At 49.1% G+C, this 13,792-nt stretch overlaps 1 protein-coding gene across 7 annotated transcripts in view; it reads right to left on the bottom strand.

Moving 5' to 3' along the window:
• CHTF18 (chromosome transmission fidelity factor 18) overlaps nucleotides 1-13,792 on the bottom strand; it is a 45,859-nt gene that overhangs the window by 23,555 nt on the left and 8,512 nt on the right. For 6 of the 7 annotated variants that reach the window (XR_006274561.1, XR_006274560.1, XR_006274559.1 and 3 more), the window contains exons 9-17: nucleotides 12,952-13,049; nucleotides 12,721-12,844; nucleotides 11,667-11,812; nucleotides 10,075-10,168; nucleotides 9,890-9,988; nucleotides 9,357-9,487; nucleotides 8,797-8,965; nucleotides 6,747-6,971; nucleotides 6,368-6,517 (exon numbers count right to left, since the gene is read on the bottom strand). Coding sequence is in view for 3 of the 7 variants with exons in the window: in XM_043493296.1 (XP_043349231.1) it covers nucleotides 6,368-6,517; nucleotides 6,747-6,971; nucleotides 8,797-8,965; nucleotides 9,357-9,487; nucleotides 9,890-9,988; nucleotides 10,075-10,168; nucleotides 11,667-11,812; nucleotides 12,721-12,844; nucleotides 12,952-13,049 (1,236 nt within the window). In the remaining 4 variants the exon portion in view is untranslated. Of the gene's footprint in view, nucleotides 1-34; nucleotides 175-6,367; nucleotides 6,518-6,746; nucleotides 6,972-8,796; nucleotides 8,966-9,356; nucleotides 9,488-9,889; nucleotides 9,989-10,074; nucleotides 10,169-11,666; nucleotides 11,813-12,720; nucleotides 12,845-12,951; nucleotides 13,050-13,792 lie in introns of all 7 variants that reach the window. The other variant, XR_006274562.1, reaches the window with a different exon arrangement.

Below are 13,792 nucleotides of genomic sequence, written 5' to 3'. Positions count from 1 at the left end.
GGACTCTTCTCTAGGCAAACACAGGAAGGCTGACCTGAGCCCAGTAGCCGTAAGCAGCTACAGCTCCTCTCAGTTCAGCAGAGGTGTGCTGGCTTGCACCAGGACTGAATGTGGCTCCTGTCACCATGAATGGAGGCCCTGTTGCCAGAGTGCTGTACAAGGGTGTGGGTAGAACTGGAGTGTGAAGAAGGGAAAATGTAGCTCAAGGGCTTCAGAATAACCCCTCGCTCGCACCAAAAGTAACAGGCTTGTTATTCACACAAACTATACATTAGCCTTGGTTTCTGAGACTTCACTGAAAGACAAACAAATACACACAACTGCAGGATGACGGATTAAACAGGTGACACTTTTCAGCAGAAATGTCAGATCTTGAAAGACATCTGAATGCAGGATCCAAGTGCTTTGAATAAATACATGTTGCATTTTAAGCAGCCCCAAGACATTGTTTAGCAATTAATTTTGTTTCAAGTCCTCTCCTGATTATATACCCTTGTCTAGCTGCCTTACATAACTGTCCCCTTTAGTCTGAAAAAATGGGAAGGTTGCCTCAGGTAAAGCTTGGACAGATGGGGTGCTGTCCCTCACATTCCGACCCATAGCAGCAACCCAGGACAACTCCTGTATGCCACTGCAGTAGGAAGCAGAACATCCAGCTCCATGAATCAGGACAAACTTTTATAAAGGGTTCTGACCCTCACGGAGTGAGGGCTTGTGTCCTGATAGCCATCAAGGGATTGGAAGAAGCTGCCCCTTTGGCAGATTGTTCCACAGTTGTCCATTACCAGAATCCTTGCCTTTTTCTCTGCAGCGCATAGTACTGATTAGCATCAGACAGAACCCTGGCTTGAACTGGTATATAAATTGTCGTGCTCTTCCTTATTTGCACTACAGTAGCACCTAGAGGACCCCATCAAGATCATGGCCCTGTTGAGCTGGGTGTGCACAACACAGCAAGAGTGTCCCTGCCCCTACCAAATCACAGTCTAACCACAACAGGGTGGAAGGGGAACTAGAGGCAGAGAGAGAAGAAGGGACTTGCCCAAGGTCAGAACTGGGAATAGAACCCAGGTCTCCTATCTCCTAGTTCTGTGCCCTGTCCATTGAATCAGTGAAAGGAACACCCTGGTCTAAACATACACGGCACCTAGTGTGGACTCAAGCCACAGTGGAAGCACTTTCAAGGTCAGATGCCAGGTACACTGGGAAAATTCCATCTACACTAACTGACACAAGCTAGTTCTCTCTGCCCCCACTGGGAGCAGATCCCTCCGTCACCATCCACACACTCCCTCTGGACATCCAGCGAGGGGGGGCCAGCTGCTTTACTCTTCCCAATGATCCGCGAAAGGAGCTAGACCAGATCTGGTCTATGCAACAGATTCTCCTTGCATGCCAGTTATTTCTCTCCAGAGTTGTGCTCTGGTTTGCCCATGACGAAGTTAGTGTGGCAGGAGCCGAAATGAATTTAGCGAGTGGGGAGGGAGAAGCTGAGGGGTCTTGACCTGCCAAGTGCTGAGTGTCCTCATCTCCCAGCGATGCCCGATGGAAGTGGAGGACTAAGCACTTTGCAGGACTGAATCCTAAAATCAACAAGAAAGAGTGCCTGTCAAAACAACACACACACACGCCTATGGCCTCCTTCACCATGAGGCCATTAGCTCAAAGCTAGCCTGGCTCTGCAGTGACCAGATGTTTCCCCCCTCAGATAGCTGCTTGGTGTCATCGGGTCTCAGTCCATTCCCAACAGCTGTGAGCCCACACTGTGAAATCCACCATCCCAGCTAGTTTACTCCCCGATTGGCACCGTTAGAGTCCAAGAGGCATGCATTGGATCGGCCAGGACTGGATTCCTGCCCCCCAGAACACATTAGGGTAAGGGGTGACTTGATCACAGTCTATACGTATCTACATGGGGAACAAATATTTAATAAGGGGCTCTTCAATCGATCAGAGAAAGGTCTAACATGATCCAATGGCTGGAAGTGGAAGCTAGACAAATTCAGACTGGAAATGAGGTATAAATTTGCTAGAGAGTGTAATTAACCATGGGAACAATTTGAATCAGAGTGGATTCTCCAGCAGGGGCAATTTTTAAACCAAGATTGGATGTTTTTCTAGAAGATCTGCTCCAGGAGTTATTTTGGGGGCAGGTCTCTGGCCTGTGTTATGCAGGAGATCAGACTAGATGGTCACAATGGTCCCTGCTAGCCTTGGAATTTAGGAATCGGAGCTGACGGGACAGTGAAAGAGAAGCTTTTGTGGCTGCTATCTGGGCTACTTTTCCACTCCCCAGAGATGTCCACTCAACAGCTTCCTTCAGCCCTCTCTTTCTTCCCTCACTTACGCGTCAGGCAGCAATGGCTGCTGCTGTGCTGTGATTTTTAATTTATGAGGGACAGATTCTTGCAACATTATTATATATAATGTTGCAAAAATCTATATATATATATATATATATATATATATATATATATATATATATATTAGAAGACAGAAAGGAAAAAAACAAAATTAAGCTAAAAAATCCTTAGGCCCCGAATGCTGGTTTCAGCTGGTTTCCAAGGAGCCAAGCAACTCCCAACTGAGCAAACAAACTCAGCGCACATCATTGTGCTGCTTTCCTGGGCTATTTTTAAACACGTTTGTGAAGGGCTGTAGAGACAACACTTAGAGTACAGGTAAGGTGCTTTTCTTTCCCTGCAGGTGCATTTTAGACACTACAATATGAAAACACACTGCAGTGACCACCTAGGATTTGCATATGTTCCTGATCAAGGCCTTTTCTACAAACACAGCAGCCTCCAGAAAGGAGCAGCCTATTGCACCAAAGACTCTGGGAAGCCGGCTTTGATTTATTAGTATCACTACCTTTAATGGTATCAACATCAGTTAAAAACCTTCCCTTCAAGAACATAAGGCTTTTCTGTACAGAGTGAGCTAGTAGCTAGTACAGGAAGACGGGCTGCAGGGAGTCAGGACTCCTGGGTTCTGTCACCAGCTTGCTGTGTTAGCTCGGGTAAATCACAGTTTACCTCTCAGAAAAATGGGAGCTACTTAAAGTGACAGAGAAGATCCTTTGAGATGGCTGAAGGAAGACAATAAAGAAGTGCAAAATGGAATAATTTTTACTAGCAGCTTTAATGCTGATAAATCCCCAAGAGAATCTTTCATCACTGACTGAGCTGTGCATACAGTGGACAATAAGCTACGTACCTTTCCCTGCCCATTTATGTCACAGGAAAACTCAGGATGCATGAGAACACATTTTTACTGCATCTTGACATCTGATAACCAGAATATAACCAAGCTGGACAAGGCAGCAGTTGTGTTCAAAACAGGAGGGTGAGCAGAGATGTTTGCACGCAAAAAAAAAAGCAAAAGCCCAAACGGTATGTGTGTAGGTTTGTGTGTAATCAAATACAAATCAGGGATGTTACTGCAGCATTCGATGCTGAAAGTGAAACATGAACTGATAAAGGGCTGCCCCATCCCCTAAAAAAGGGGAGGAAGGGTTGTCGCAGAGAAATGACAAAGGGAAGTTACAGATAAAGGAGAAGAAAGTCCTAGTGTGTAACAGCAGAAATCTATGTCAAGAAAGAAAGCTGACATGACGGCATTTTTTAAAAGATCTACGTCTAATGGCAGAGCCACAGCCGGGATCCGAGGAAGTAACAGTGCATTGCACTTGCTCTCTGCCGAACTTCTGAGGCTTACAATGCGGACGATGCCATTCTGCAGATGGGGAAATGGAGGCAGAGATATTACGCGACTTGCCTGAGGTCATGCAGGGGTCAGTGACGGAGCCTGGGATAGAAACCATCTTTCCTCACTCCCAGGCTCTAACTGCTGGACAATATGGTCTATTGCTCTCGTGGGCTGTGGATTTTGCCAACCACCACTTGTTCCTGTAACAACAGTGCTCCCCCACCCAGCTGGGAGCATGGAAAGCTTGTCTCCTTGATGGCATCTATCATTTCATCAGAGCCTTGGGCCACGCAGGCAGACTCCCAGGGACTCTCTGAAGCCAAAGGAGTTTGGCGCTTGTACTCCTGAACCCAGCTCTGACAGAGGAGCAATGGCCAGGTCCCACCATTTCACTGAGCACAGCGCTCAAAGGGGTGTTCTCAGTTATAAACTATAGCTATAAACGTTCCTGTCCTGTTCCCCGGTGGCTGCTCCTCAATCCAATCCACAGCACTGAATGCCACACCATGCCTGGGGATCGCCAAGCCCAGGGCAGCAAGAAGCGCCATTCTCTGTGCCCGTCTGGTGACGCAAATAGGGGACTCTGAGGAAGAGACCAAACTCCTGTTTGCTTCTGATCCAGTGAAAACCCCACGCAAAATCCCTCCCAGCCAGGATTAGAAGCCACACTTGGCCCTTCCACTGCAGGATTAGCAAGCTGTTCCCCAGACTCATTTGCAGCCACTAAGGGACAATCTATTTCCCTTTGGTACTTCAGTGCCCCACCCGGCATTAATGGTAACTGGAGGCCTCAGCACCTTTAATGCATTAAGCCTCACACCTCTCTTTTGAGCAGAGCGGGGCTGTGATCCCCATTTTACAGATGGGGAAGTGAGGCCCAGAGAGACTAAGTGATTTGCCCAAGGACACACAGAGCAAAGCCATCCTGTGGCAGAGCCAGGAATTGAACCAGGCTCTCTAATGTCCCAACCTAACCCCCTATCCACTAGACCACTCCCCTCCTCCTTCCTCTGGGTGAATGGTCAAACCAGCCATTAGACTTGCAAAGGACGGAACGTGCCAGCACTTTACAGGGACCCAGGAGCTCAGCCTTAGCGTTAACTCTGGGTAGTAGTGAGCATCCCCAAGAGCTTTAACTCTTGCCTTCAGGTGCTTTGTCCATCGGGTGATCCTAATCTGGTGTAGCTGGGAATGAGGATCCTCCCAGAAAGGGGGAGATCTGTTCAACAGGAGAGCGTAAAGGAATGACCTCCACCTTGCAGGACTGGGCTTTCAGTCACTGCTTGTATTTCAACCACGCAGAGAGCATCCTAGCGATGCCAGTTACGAGACTTTCACCAAACCACCCTGCCTTAGCTTCCTGACCTTGGAGGACACACCTGGAACACAGGTGAGGTTAACTGAGGGACGAGCACAATGAATCCGTAAAACCTTTAAAACACAAAAATAACATGAAGTAGATTTCTTTCCCTGATACAAGGAGGACAGTTAATACCCAGGAGGATTAAAACAGTGAAGGTGGGGGGAAGAGTTTCCTTTTAGGGACACAATGTACTTGATGGAGTGGGGAGCCTTCTCTGCAGATCAAAAGGAAAATCTAACTGAGTGCCCAGGTAATTGAAACCAGCAACCCCTGTACTAAACAAGAGCTGCTGAGCAGAGATGCGCCATCCAGGGAGAAAGCGGCCTGCACTAGCTCAGCAGCTGCAATGTAAGAGCCTGCAGCAGAGCAATGTCCATGTGGGTTGGAGTGACAGACGCACCAAATCGGGTTGTGTCACCTTGCCCCAGGCTGGGACAGAGCCCATTGCTCTCCGGCGCCAATGCAAAAAGAGCAGCATTTGCTGACCCAAGTCAGACCCAGCCTCCGCAGCCGCCAGGGCCTGTAAGAGGGATCAGAGAGGAAAGCACTAGTGTCCCAGAATCCATTGGGTGTGCTTTGATCCCGTCCTAACATTGCAGCGTGTTCTCCTCCGGTTGCACTCACAGGCCAAATCTTGCTCTATACCCAGCTTCTGCTCCTGGCCTTCTCTGTGCACTCTGCTGGTACAACAGCTTTGTCTTCAGATCTGGCTACTGGTCTCTCCCCCTCACTGGTCGGCTGCCTGTACTTCTCTGCTCCCTTCCCAGCATTGCTGGCCTCAGTCCTTTGATTTGACCTCCATAGACACCCTAATTCTTTAGGCACCGAGGACTTACCAGGACTGTTTATGTCCCACCTATGGAAGTGCAAACTGACACTCAAGTGCATAAGAACAGACATGTGCGAGAACACCCCTCTCCCCAAGAGGCTGATTATCAGAGGTGCCAAGTTCTTGCAGCTCCTACTGACTTCAGCTGTAGGCATTCAGCACTACCCACAGACCCCAAATGTCCAGCATCAGGACTGGGATGTCCTATCACAGCAGCCCCACTTTAAAGCTAGCCCAAAGTTTAGGGCACTAGGCTCTGGGGTGGCGGGTTCAGTCCATTTCCGTTCTCTGCAATTCATACCTCATCCCTGTCTGCTTCTCAGAATTATTCAGTGCATTCTGGGACCCAGTTTGCGCTAGTGACACTTTCCAAAGGGATGGGTTCCTGCTGCCCCATGGACAAGCACAGAGCACTGCCACAGATGTGGAGACATTTGCAGACACCACCCTTCCAGGGGGTCACTCACCGGCCTGAGCTTTGGGGAGATGATGTCTAAGAGCAGACAGAGTGCCTCCAGGATGAGAGGCTGAGGCCCCGCGTGGCTCCGAGAGTTAGGTGCGATCCCCGATATCATGGATGCCACGAGATTCTGCATCTGGTTCAGTTTGGTCAGAGCCTGGTTTAAGACAGAGCAGGAAACCTGTGACCCACTGTGTTGCAAACGCACTTATATCCAAAGGCAAATCACCTAGGAACCCAGGAGTCTGAGTCAAGGTCTCCTGCTCCAACAGCTGCTTCCTTCCCGCAACACAGCTATAACCATCGCACCAATAGAAAGGAAGCCAATAACCCTCCCTCGTAGGCCCCAAAGCACTGGTCCGGGCCCATCAATCCTCGGTACTTGCCTCGTACTGGCTGTTGGGATAGGCTAGTCTGGGAATGCTGGAAGCAGCAAAGAGCAGATGAAAAGCAACAGGGAGGAAGGGCAGGTATCTCATCAACTGGAAGTTCTGGCCGTGCATCACGGTGCTGCTGACTATGTCGGAGAAGCCCAGCCACTCCAGAGCCAGACACACCGCGCTGAAACCGGAATCCTTTAACTTCATGTTCAGGAAGTTGTCGTACAGGCCCTGGAAGGAACAGAGCAGAGCGACAATTACATATGGATCCTGACTAGACAGCCCGTCACCTTCATAGCTGGGAGTCAGGGTTTCAAGCATCCCACTAGTATGTAGTTCAATTGCTGCGTATCCACCTGCTGCACTATCCAGAAGTAATAGCAAATCAATCCTTGTGGCAGCTGCATGTTAGATGCATACAGGCAACAATGAGTTTTATTGATTTGTGACAACCAACAATCAGATCAGCTGCTCTTGTCCAGTCCCAAGTTTTATCACGGTGTATCACAATGACTGGAATTTATCATGCTTCTTATTTCTAACCCTCTGAAGGCTAAAGGCCACGTTTTCATAACTATGCATTTGTGCGTGTGCAGGTTAGGTGTACAATTACCATTCCTGAGTCACAATTGCAGGTACAAGCATGGTATTTGCCCATGAACAGTGTGTGCAAAATTAGCATCTAAATGATTGCACATTTGTGCAGGTACACAGTTACAAAAATAGAGGCCTATAGATCTTTAGCCAGTTAGAACAGTATGGAGTTATCAGTGTTTCCATCAGCAAGTATTTGTTATACCTCCACAAAAAGAGTTTCAAGGGTGCCTTTTGGGTTTTTAAACTTTGGTACCCCCTGCCACCTATCAAAGGGAACTGTAAACATTTATCATTTGTGATAGTTAATTGAAGAAGAAATCCATTCCCTGGCTAAACTTCCACACAAATACCCTCACACAACAACGTGATTTAATTTCACAATCAGAACGCCTGCCTTGGAAGCCTCCAGACAGCCACCGAGTTCAATTCCGGAGATTAACTGAAACTCTCACTCATGCTGCTACCAATCAAGTAGCATCTCTGCCAAGAAAAATTTTCAGTTCACAAAGGGCACGTTGCACAGAGTAAGCAGAACATCACGGAGAAGTCAACGGAACTATACCGACTTCCACCTCAGAGTCTGGTTCACAAAATTCATCTCCCTTTTTCTGTGTAGAATAGCGACATTTTTACTTCCCTCTGTCCACCAGGATCAGATACTGGACCACGTCACCCCACACTGTTGAGTTCCGTCACGACACATTGCACTGTAACTCCACATGGAAGCGGCTGAGTCCACCACTTCCAAGCTGCCTTGCGATATCACCACACATTGCATGGACTTACGGTGGTGTCCAATGGTTATTTACTCTCCATGGCCGAGATTAACGAAGCATAAGGCGCCATGATTCTCTCATCTACCAAGGTATCATAAGGCAGTGGCTCTCAATCAGGAGTCTGGGGCTCCCTGGAGGGCCGCAAGGTTTCAGAGGGCCTGCCAAGGAGGGCCAAGGTTAGGCTCCCTGGGGCCCAGGGCAGAAAGCCAAAGCCCCTCTGCACAGTTCTGAAGACGAAGCCTGAGCAATGTAGTTTCCCCGGGCAATTGCCCTGCTTGCTACCCCCTAATGCCAGCCCTGGCTTTTATATGCAGAAAACTAGTTGGTGTGGCACAGGTGGGCTGTGGAGTTTTTATAGCATGGGGGGAAGAGGAAAGGAAAAGGTTGAGAACCCCTGTCATAAGGGAACCTGGAAGTAATTTTCAGTCACCACCGTACCATAGTGAAACATGGTTTTCCCTGCGTTCCATTCCACAGCTTCTGGCTAGGTCTTATTTTAGAACGGTCAGCTGGCAACAGATGTGGTCCTATAGACTAAAACTGAGAGACCTGCCTGGTGTGATGCCAGCTGTAGCTTGTGATAGCCAGATCTCTGCCTCATAACCTGGGTGGAAAACACCTCGGGGGGGGAGGAGGGGGTTTGGAGGCAACAGCACCTGGCTTTCCTGCTGAAACTGCTGTACCTGAGTGAGCTTCTCTTGCTCTCCAGAAGAGGTGGCGAGATGCAGGATGTGATGGAACCTTTGGGTGGATGCATTAAGACCAGCTCTTCCCCCCGACATGTTTAACAGGTCAGCATCACCTCCCAGGAAGATCTGATTTGGTAAGGAAGGGTCCATTCCAATCCTCTGTCTGGGGAGAGACAAAGGAGGGAGCATGGGTGAATAATAAACCCCGTCTCCCCTGAAAAAAGGGTGGTGTGGCCCAAAGATAGAGATTAGCAGGGTATACACAGGCTGTTCAGAATGGCTTTAGCATTGCCCTCCATCCAAGTTACAACCACACTGGAGATGGCACAAGAGAACACAAGAATACGAGGTACCCAAGAGCTGCTTAAATGAAGCCCTCCATGCTGCAGAATAAGAATTATGGCCTATGCACTGTGATGGACATTTCAGATTTCTCGTTTCTGTAGCTATCGTGGTACCTGAAACCCCCTCCTCTGCCATACTGAACAAACGAGAGTCCGTTTCCTATGCTACCCTGCTCTGTCCATGGTGGAGGCATAACCTGCACTCTTTACCTCTGAACCTTTGGAAGCTGGAAGATCTCCTGCCAGATGGAGAAGAGCCCCTTGTTCTGGTCCTTCAAGCCAATCTTCATTGTCTGTACCATCCTCATGCTGAGCTCTTTCTTGCCTCGGCCATGAAGGAACTGGAAACACAACCAAGAAATCTGATTATAGCCAATGCGATGAAGAACGTGAAGGACGGTTGCTGCTGAAAAGAAAGGAAATTAAGGGCAAGGCAGAAAGCGGCTTTCACTGGCATTTGACCATTCATCCTTCCACGCTTGTGCTGATAAAAATGGGAGTTAATGGCACCTGAATCTGACTTTACATACTCTGTCAATAGGGTGATGCTAAGTTGGGATCCCAGGAAAGGGAGAGATCTGCTCAACAGGAGAGCTTAAAGAAAATAAGTAGAGCAGACTGCATGGACATTTCAAGGACCCAGTGATGGGATACAGAGCTTTTCCTCTAAACTGCCAGCTGGAATCCAGCCCCATGTCAAGATACCACCCACAGGCCTGTGGGAAGTGGCAGCTCTGCTGTACCTGCAAGGTGTTTATACACGAGCGGATGTCATTCTCGGTCTTCTCACACAGCACCATGAGCGCCCCTGTATCCGCCTTCATGCCCTGCTTGACGGCAATCTATAGAAAAGGGAGTTAGTGCGTTAGCTCCCGTATGACGCAGAGAAATAATCCCGGGCAGAAAGGCGCTTCGGGAGTATACTGACCTCGTATAGTCTCTGCACCAGCCGGGAGGGTGCAGTCTGAGGAAAATTTAAGAGGAAAGCTTGCTGTCTCAGCTGCCTCAGAGAGGGGACATACCTGCCAAAGGGAAACACAGAGGCCTTTAAGGATAACCCTTACAGAGGAGGAAAACCAAGCAAAATAATGGGCCTCTAGCTATAGCCCAGGCCTAAATCCTCTCTTCAGTGGAAGTTTGGTCCATAGGGGGCTCAGACGTCTCTATTGCAGATCCTAGCGTACGTTTACATATCCTGGGTTAAAAGGGTCTCGGGGAGCTGAGGGTTTGTAACGCAGACGAACAGATGACTTTGTGATTTAAGAAAGGCTAGTAAGAATGAGTTTTAAAAGGTGCCTTCTCTGGGGAGGTTTGATAACAAGTCACTAAGTTGGCTTGGGAATGCTATGGTGGGCAGATGCTGCTCACAAGGGTGTGCTGGGACCAGAAATGTGCCAGAATCTCTCCCGAACAGGGCTACAATTGTAATTTAGCTGGAGGAGAAAGAAACAGTTGAAGGATTAGAGAGAGAAAGAAGGGGAGGGGGGGGGGAATTGCTTTCACATAATGGATCACAGTGTCTTCACCAGAGGTCCCCAAAGTGCCGGGCGCATCCCACAAGGGGGGCACAGAGGAACATAAAATAATAGAATATCAGGGTTGGAAGGGACCTCAGGAGGTCATCAAGTCCAACCCCCTGCTCAAAGCAGGACCAATCCCCAATTTTTGCCCCAGATCCCTAAATGGCCCCCTCAAGGATTGAACTCACAACCCTGGGTTTAGCAGGCCAATGCTCAAACCACTGAGCTATCCCTCCCCCCAGGGGTGGTGGCAGGGCCTGGGCCAGCCCCCATGGGGGTGGGGAGGGAGCGCCACCCAGCCCCCAGCTCTGCTCCAGTCCTGCCCCCAGCTGCGTTCCCCAGCTCCAGTGCCTGGCACCATCCCCAACATCAGTGTGGCTCCATTCCTGGCTTGGGGCCGAGGTTGGGGCAAGGCCAGGAGCGGAGCCACACCTGGCCATGGGCCCGGCTGCCGGCCCCCACTGCAGCCCAGTTGTGGCTCCGCTCCTGTTCCTGCCTGCCTAGAGTGACCAGACAGCATGTGTGAAAAGTCGGGACGGGGCTGGGAGTAATAGACACCTATATAAGAAAATACCCTGAATATCAAGATGGTCCCTATAAAAGCAGGACATCTGGTCACCCTACACCCACCCACAGCTGCAACCGCAGCTTCGTCCCCCTTACCCCATCCACCCGCCAGCCCCTTCCAGACGTGGCCCCATTCCTGGCCCAGCAGGGGTGCGTGGACAAGGGTAAGGGGTGGGGGGGGCACCCTCCAAAAAGTTTGGATACCACTGGTCTTCACGTTCACACCACACAAACCACGTACTCAGTGTGGTTTGCAGAGAAGGAAGCAAAGCATTCAAAAGTAAAACAAAACACCGCCATTCTTTATTCTAGACTTAGCCTTCCGCAAGGCATGGAGCAGCCAGCAACCCCAGCTGGTTGGTTCTGGTTTTATGCCTGATCCTACCTTCAATTTCCTGACCCAGAGTGAAAGGCCCAAATGAAAGATACTAACTGGTCATTGCAAATGCAGATGATTGGTCTTAATAAGATGCCGCCTTCCCTTCTCCTTTTTCTGCCCCCTGCTCCGCCAGGGTTAGCTGCCGGCTCAGTCTCCATGTCCTTACGGTTGATGATGCTTAGCAGCACATTAATAGAAGCCTTGAAGAATTGGGTGCGGGAAAGAAGGGAAAAAAGAGTGAAATGTTAGTTATTGAGGGATGCAAGAAAGAGTTAATACATCTGAGCGAATTCCCAGCGATGGGGGAAAGGTGGGGGGTGGGTCAGGATGTTTGACTCCAGTGCTGCTGGGTGGGGCACTGCTCAGCTGGATCTCTCTTCCACAGGGTCTTCTGCCCAAGATCAAGCACAGAACTGGTGTTAGCATGAGATCTGTCCCTTACAGGGGGACTCTATGCTGGCCTTGCTGGGGGGCAGGCGCCGCGATCCAATCTCTGAGCTCTAGGTCCTGTACGTATCCTTTCCCCAAGACACCCAAGTGTACCGAATGCTTTTTTTGGAAGGCAGCTGACCAGCACACAGCCCAGTTAAAGGCTTCACCCCATTCTACAACTGAACTCTATCCCTTTCCGAGTTGCTTAGAACCCTTTCGACCTCTTCCGCATTACACACAGCATGCATTGCAGCCATGAGTCGCCACCCCTAGGAGTCAGGCTTTGACATCTCATTGGTCCTAGCCAAGGGAGAAGCCAGGCTAAGTTCTTCTCTCTCAAAAAGTTACTGACCAGTCTGGACTTGCAAAGGAGAGCGATGGTGATGAAACACACCTGCAGCAAACCACTCAGGGTCAGATTTTTAAAGTGTCTAGTGAGTTTTTCCAAAAGCCTCTAGCCAGTAACTCCCACAGATTTCACTGGGTTCCAGGCAAGTAGGTATTTTTGAAAATATCACTGCGTGCCTAGATACCTTTCAAAATCTGGCTCTAAGAGTCTCGGTCATTTTCCTGCTCCCCCAATACAGAAGAACAAGTGACGAGGAAATGGTAGGATCTCCCCAGCTACGAAACCCAAGGTTGGCCCCCCTTCCCCCCCACAAGTCACGGGGCTTACAGTTGGCGCACCGTCTATCTCATCAATGATCAGGCAATTGGGCTTCTCACTGGCCCCCAGCACAGACTTCATTTGAGTAGCAGCTTCAATCCGCGTTTTGAATATGTCCGGGCTGCGGTCATCACTGAAACAAAAGCCGTTTGGAGGCATTTATATTCCTCTTGAGCTTATTCTGCCTTGAAGATATGCTACCAGGATAGAGTGGAAGGCCAGGCAGGAGAACCGACTCACCTGGCGTTCATTTCAACTGCATTGTATCCCGCATGCTTGGCGATAACGTGGGCCAGCGTGGTCTTCCCCAAACCCGGTGGGCCACACAGCAGCGCCACCTACAGCAGAGAGTGGGAATGCAGAGCAACGCACACCATGTGCCCGGCACAGGAGACAGTCGTTGCATATCAAACAAGGTCTATGTTGCAAAGGGTCAAAGCTCTACAGCCTGAAAACTGCTCTGTCTTTAAAGCTGCCCCATCTTCTAGCTCTCAAGGCTCCAGGAACTTCTTGGCATTCAGATCCTATGGTGCTTTATACAGCAACACTAGCCCAATATCCTGATCAAATCCCAGTTTGGGTCATTGTAACCTTGCCTATTTAATTCCTGCCATTTCAATGCAATTCTTCTTCACTTCCTGTCCTAAATGATCCTGTGGTACTGCTATTAAACAACAGCCTCTGTCCACCATCGAGGTGGCTGCACTGATTGCTATAGCTATGCATACCTAGTCTGGCCAAGTTATAAAAGCAAATGAAAACAGTTCACTTATTCAAAGCGATGGGAGAATCCATTAATGGAACACATAAGGCAACCTTAATTATAGGCATCAGTGCCAGCTGTGCCTGCAATATGTATGATGGTATATTTAAGTTTGTAGAGTGCTTTGGGATCCCTTCAGGGTGACACATTCTGCGTAAGTGGTTAAGATCCCAGCAACGTATTTACTTAAAACAATCTTTGCCATAACCTTAATTAATATCCCTTAATTTGCCGTTTAATCCAGCAGAGATGTATGCAGTGCTATTCTGCTGTTGAGTATCTATTCTTATTTTCCCTTCAAAATCCATTTATGGGACA

This window comes from Dermochelys coriacea, chromosome 10 (assembly GCF_009764565.3).
Source record: "Dermochelys coriacea isolate rDerCor1 chromosome 10, rDerCor1.pri.v4, whole genome shotgun sequence".
Classification (NCBI taxonomy): domain Eukaryota; kingdom Metazoa; phylum Chordata; order Testudines; family Dermochelyidae; genus Dermochelys; species Dermochelys coriacea.
Note: the sequence above shows the minus strand (reverse complement) of the source record. Positions and strands in the feature narration are given on the sequence as shown.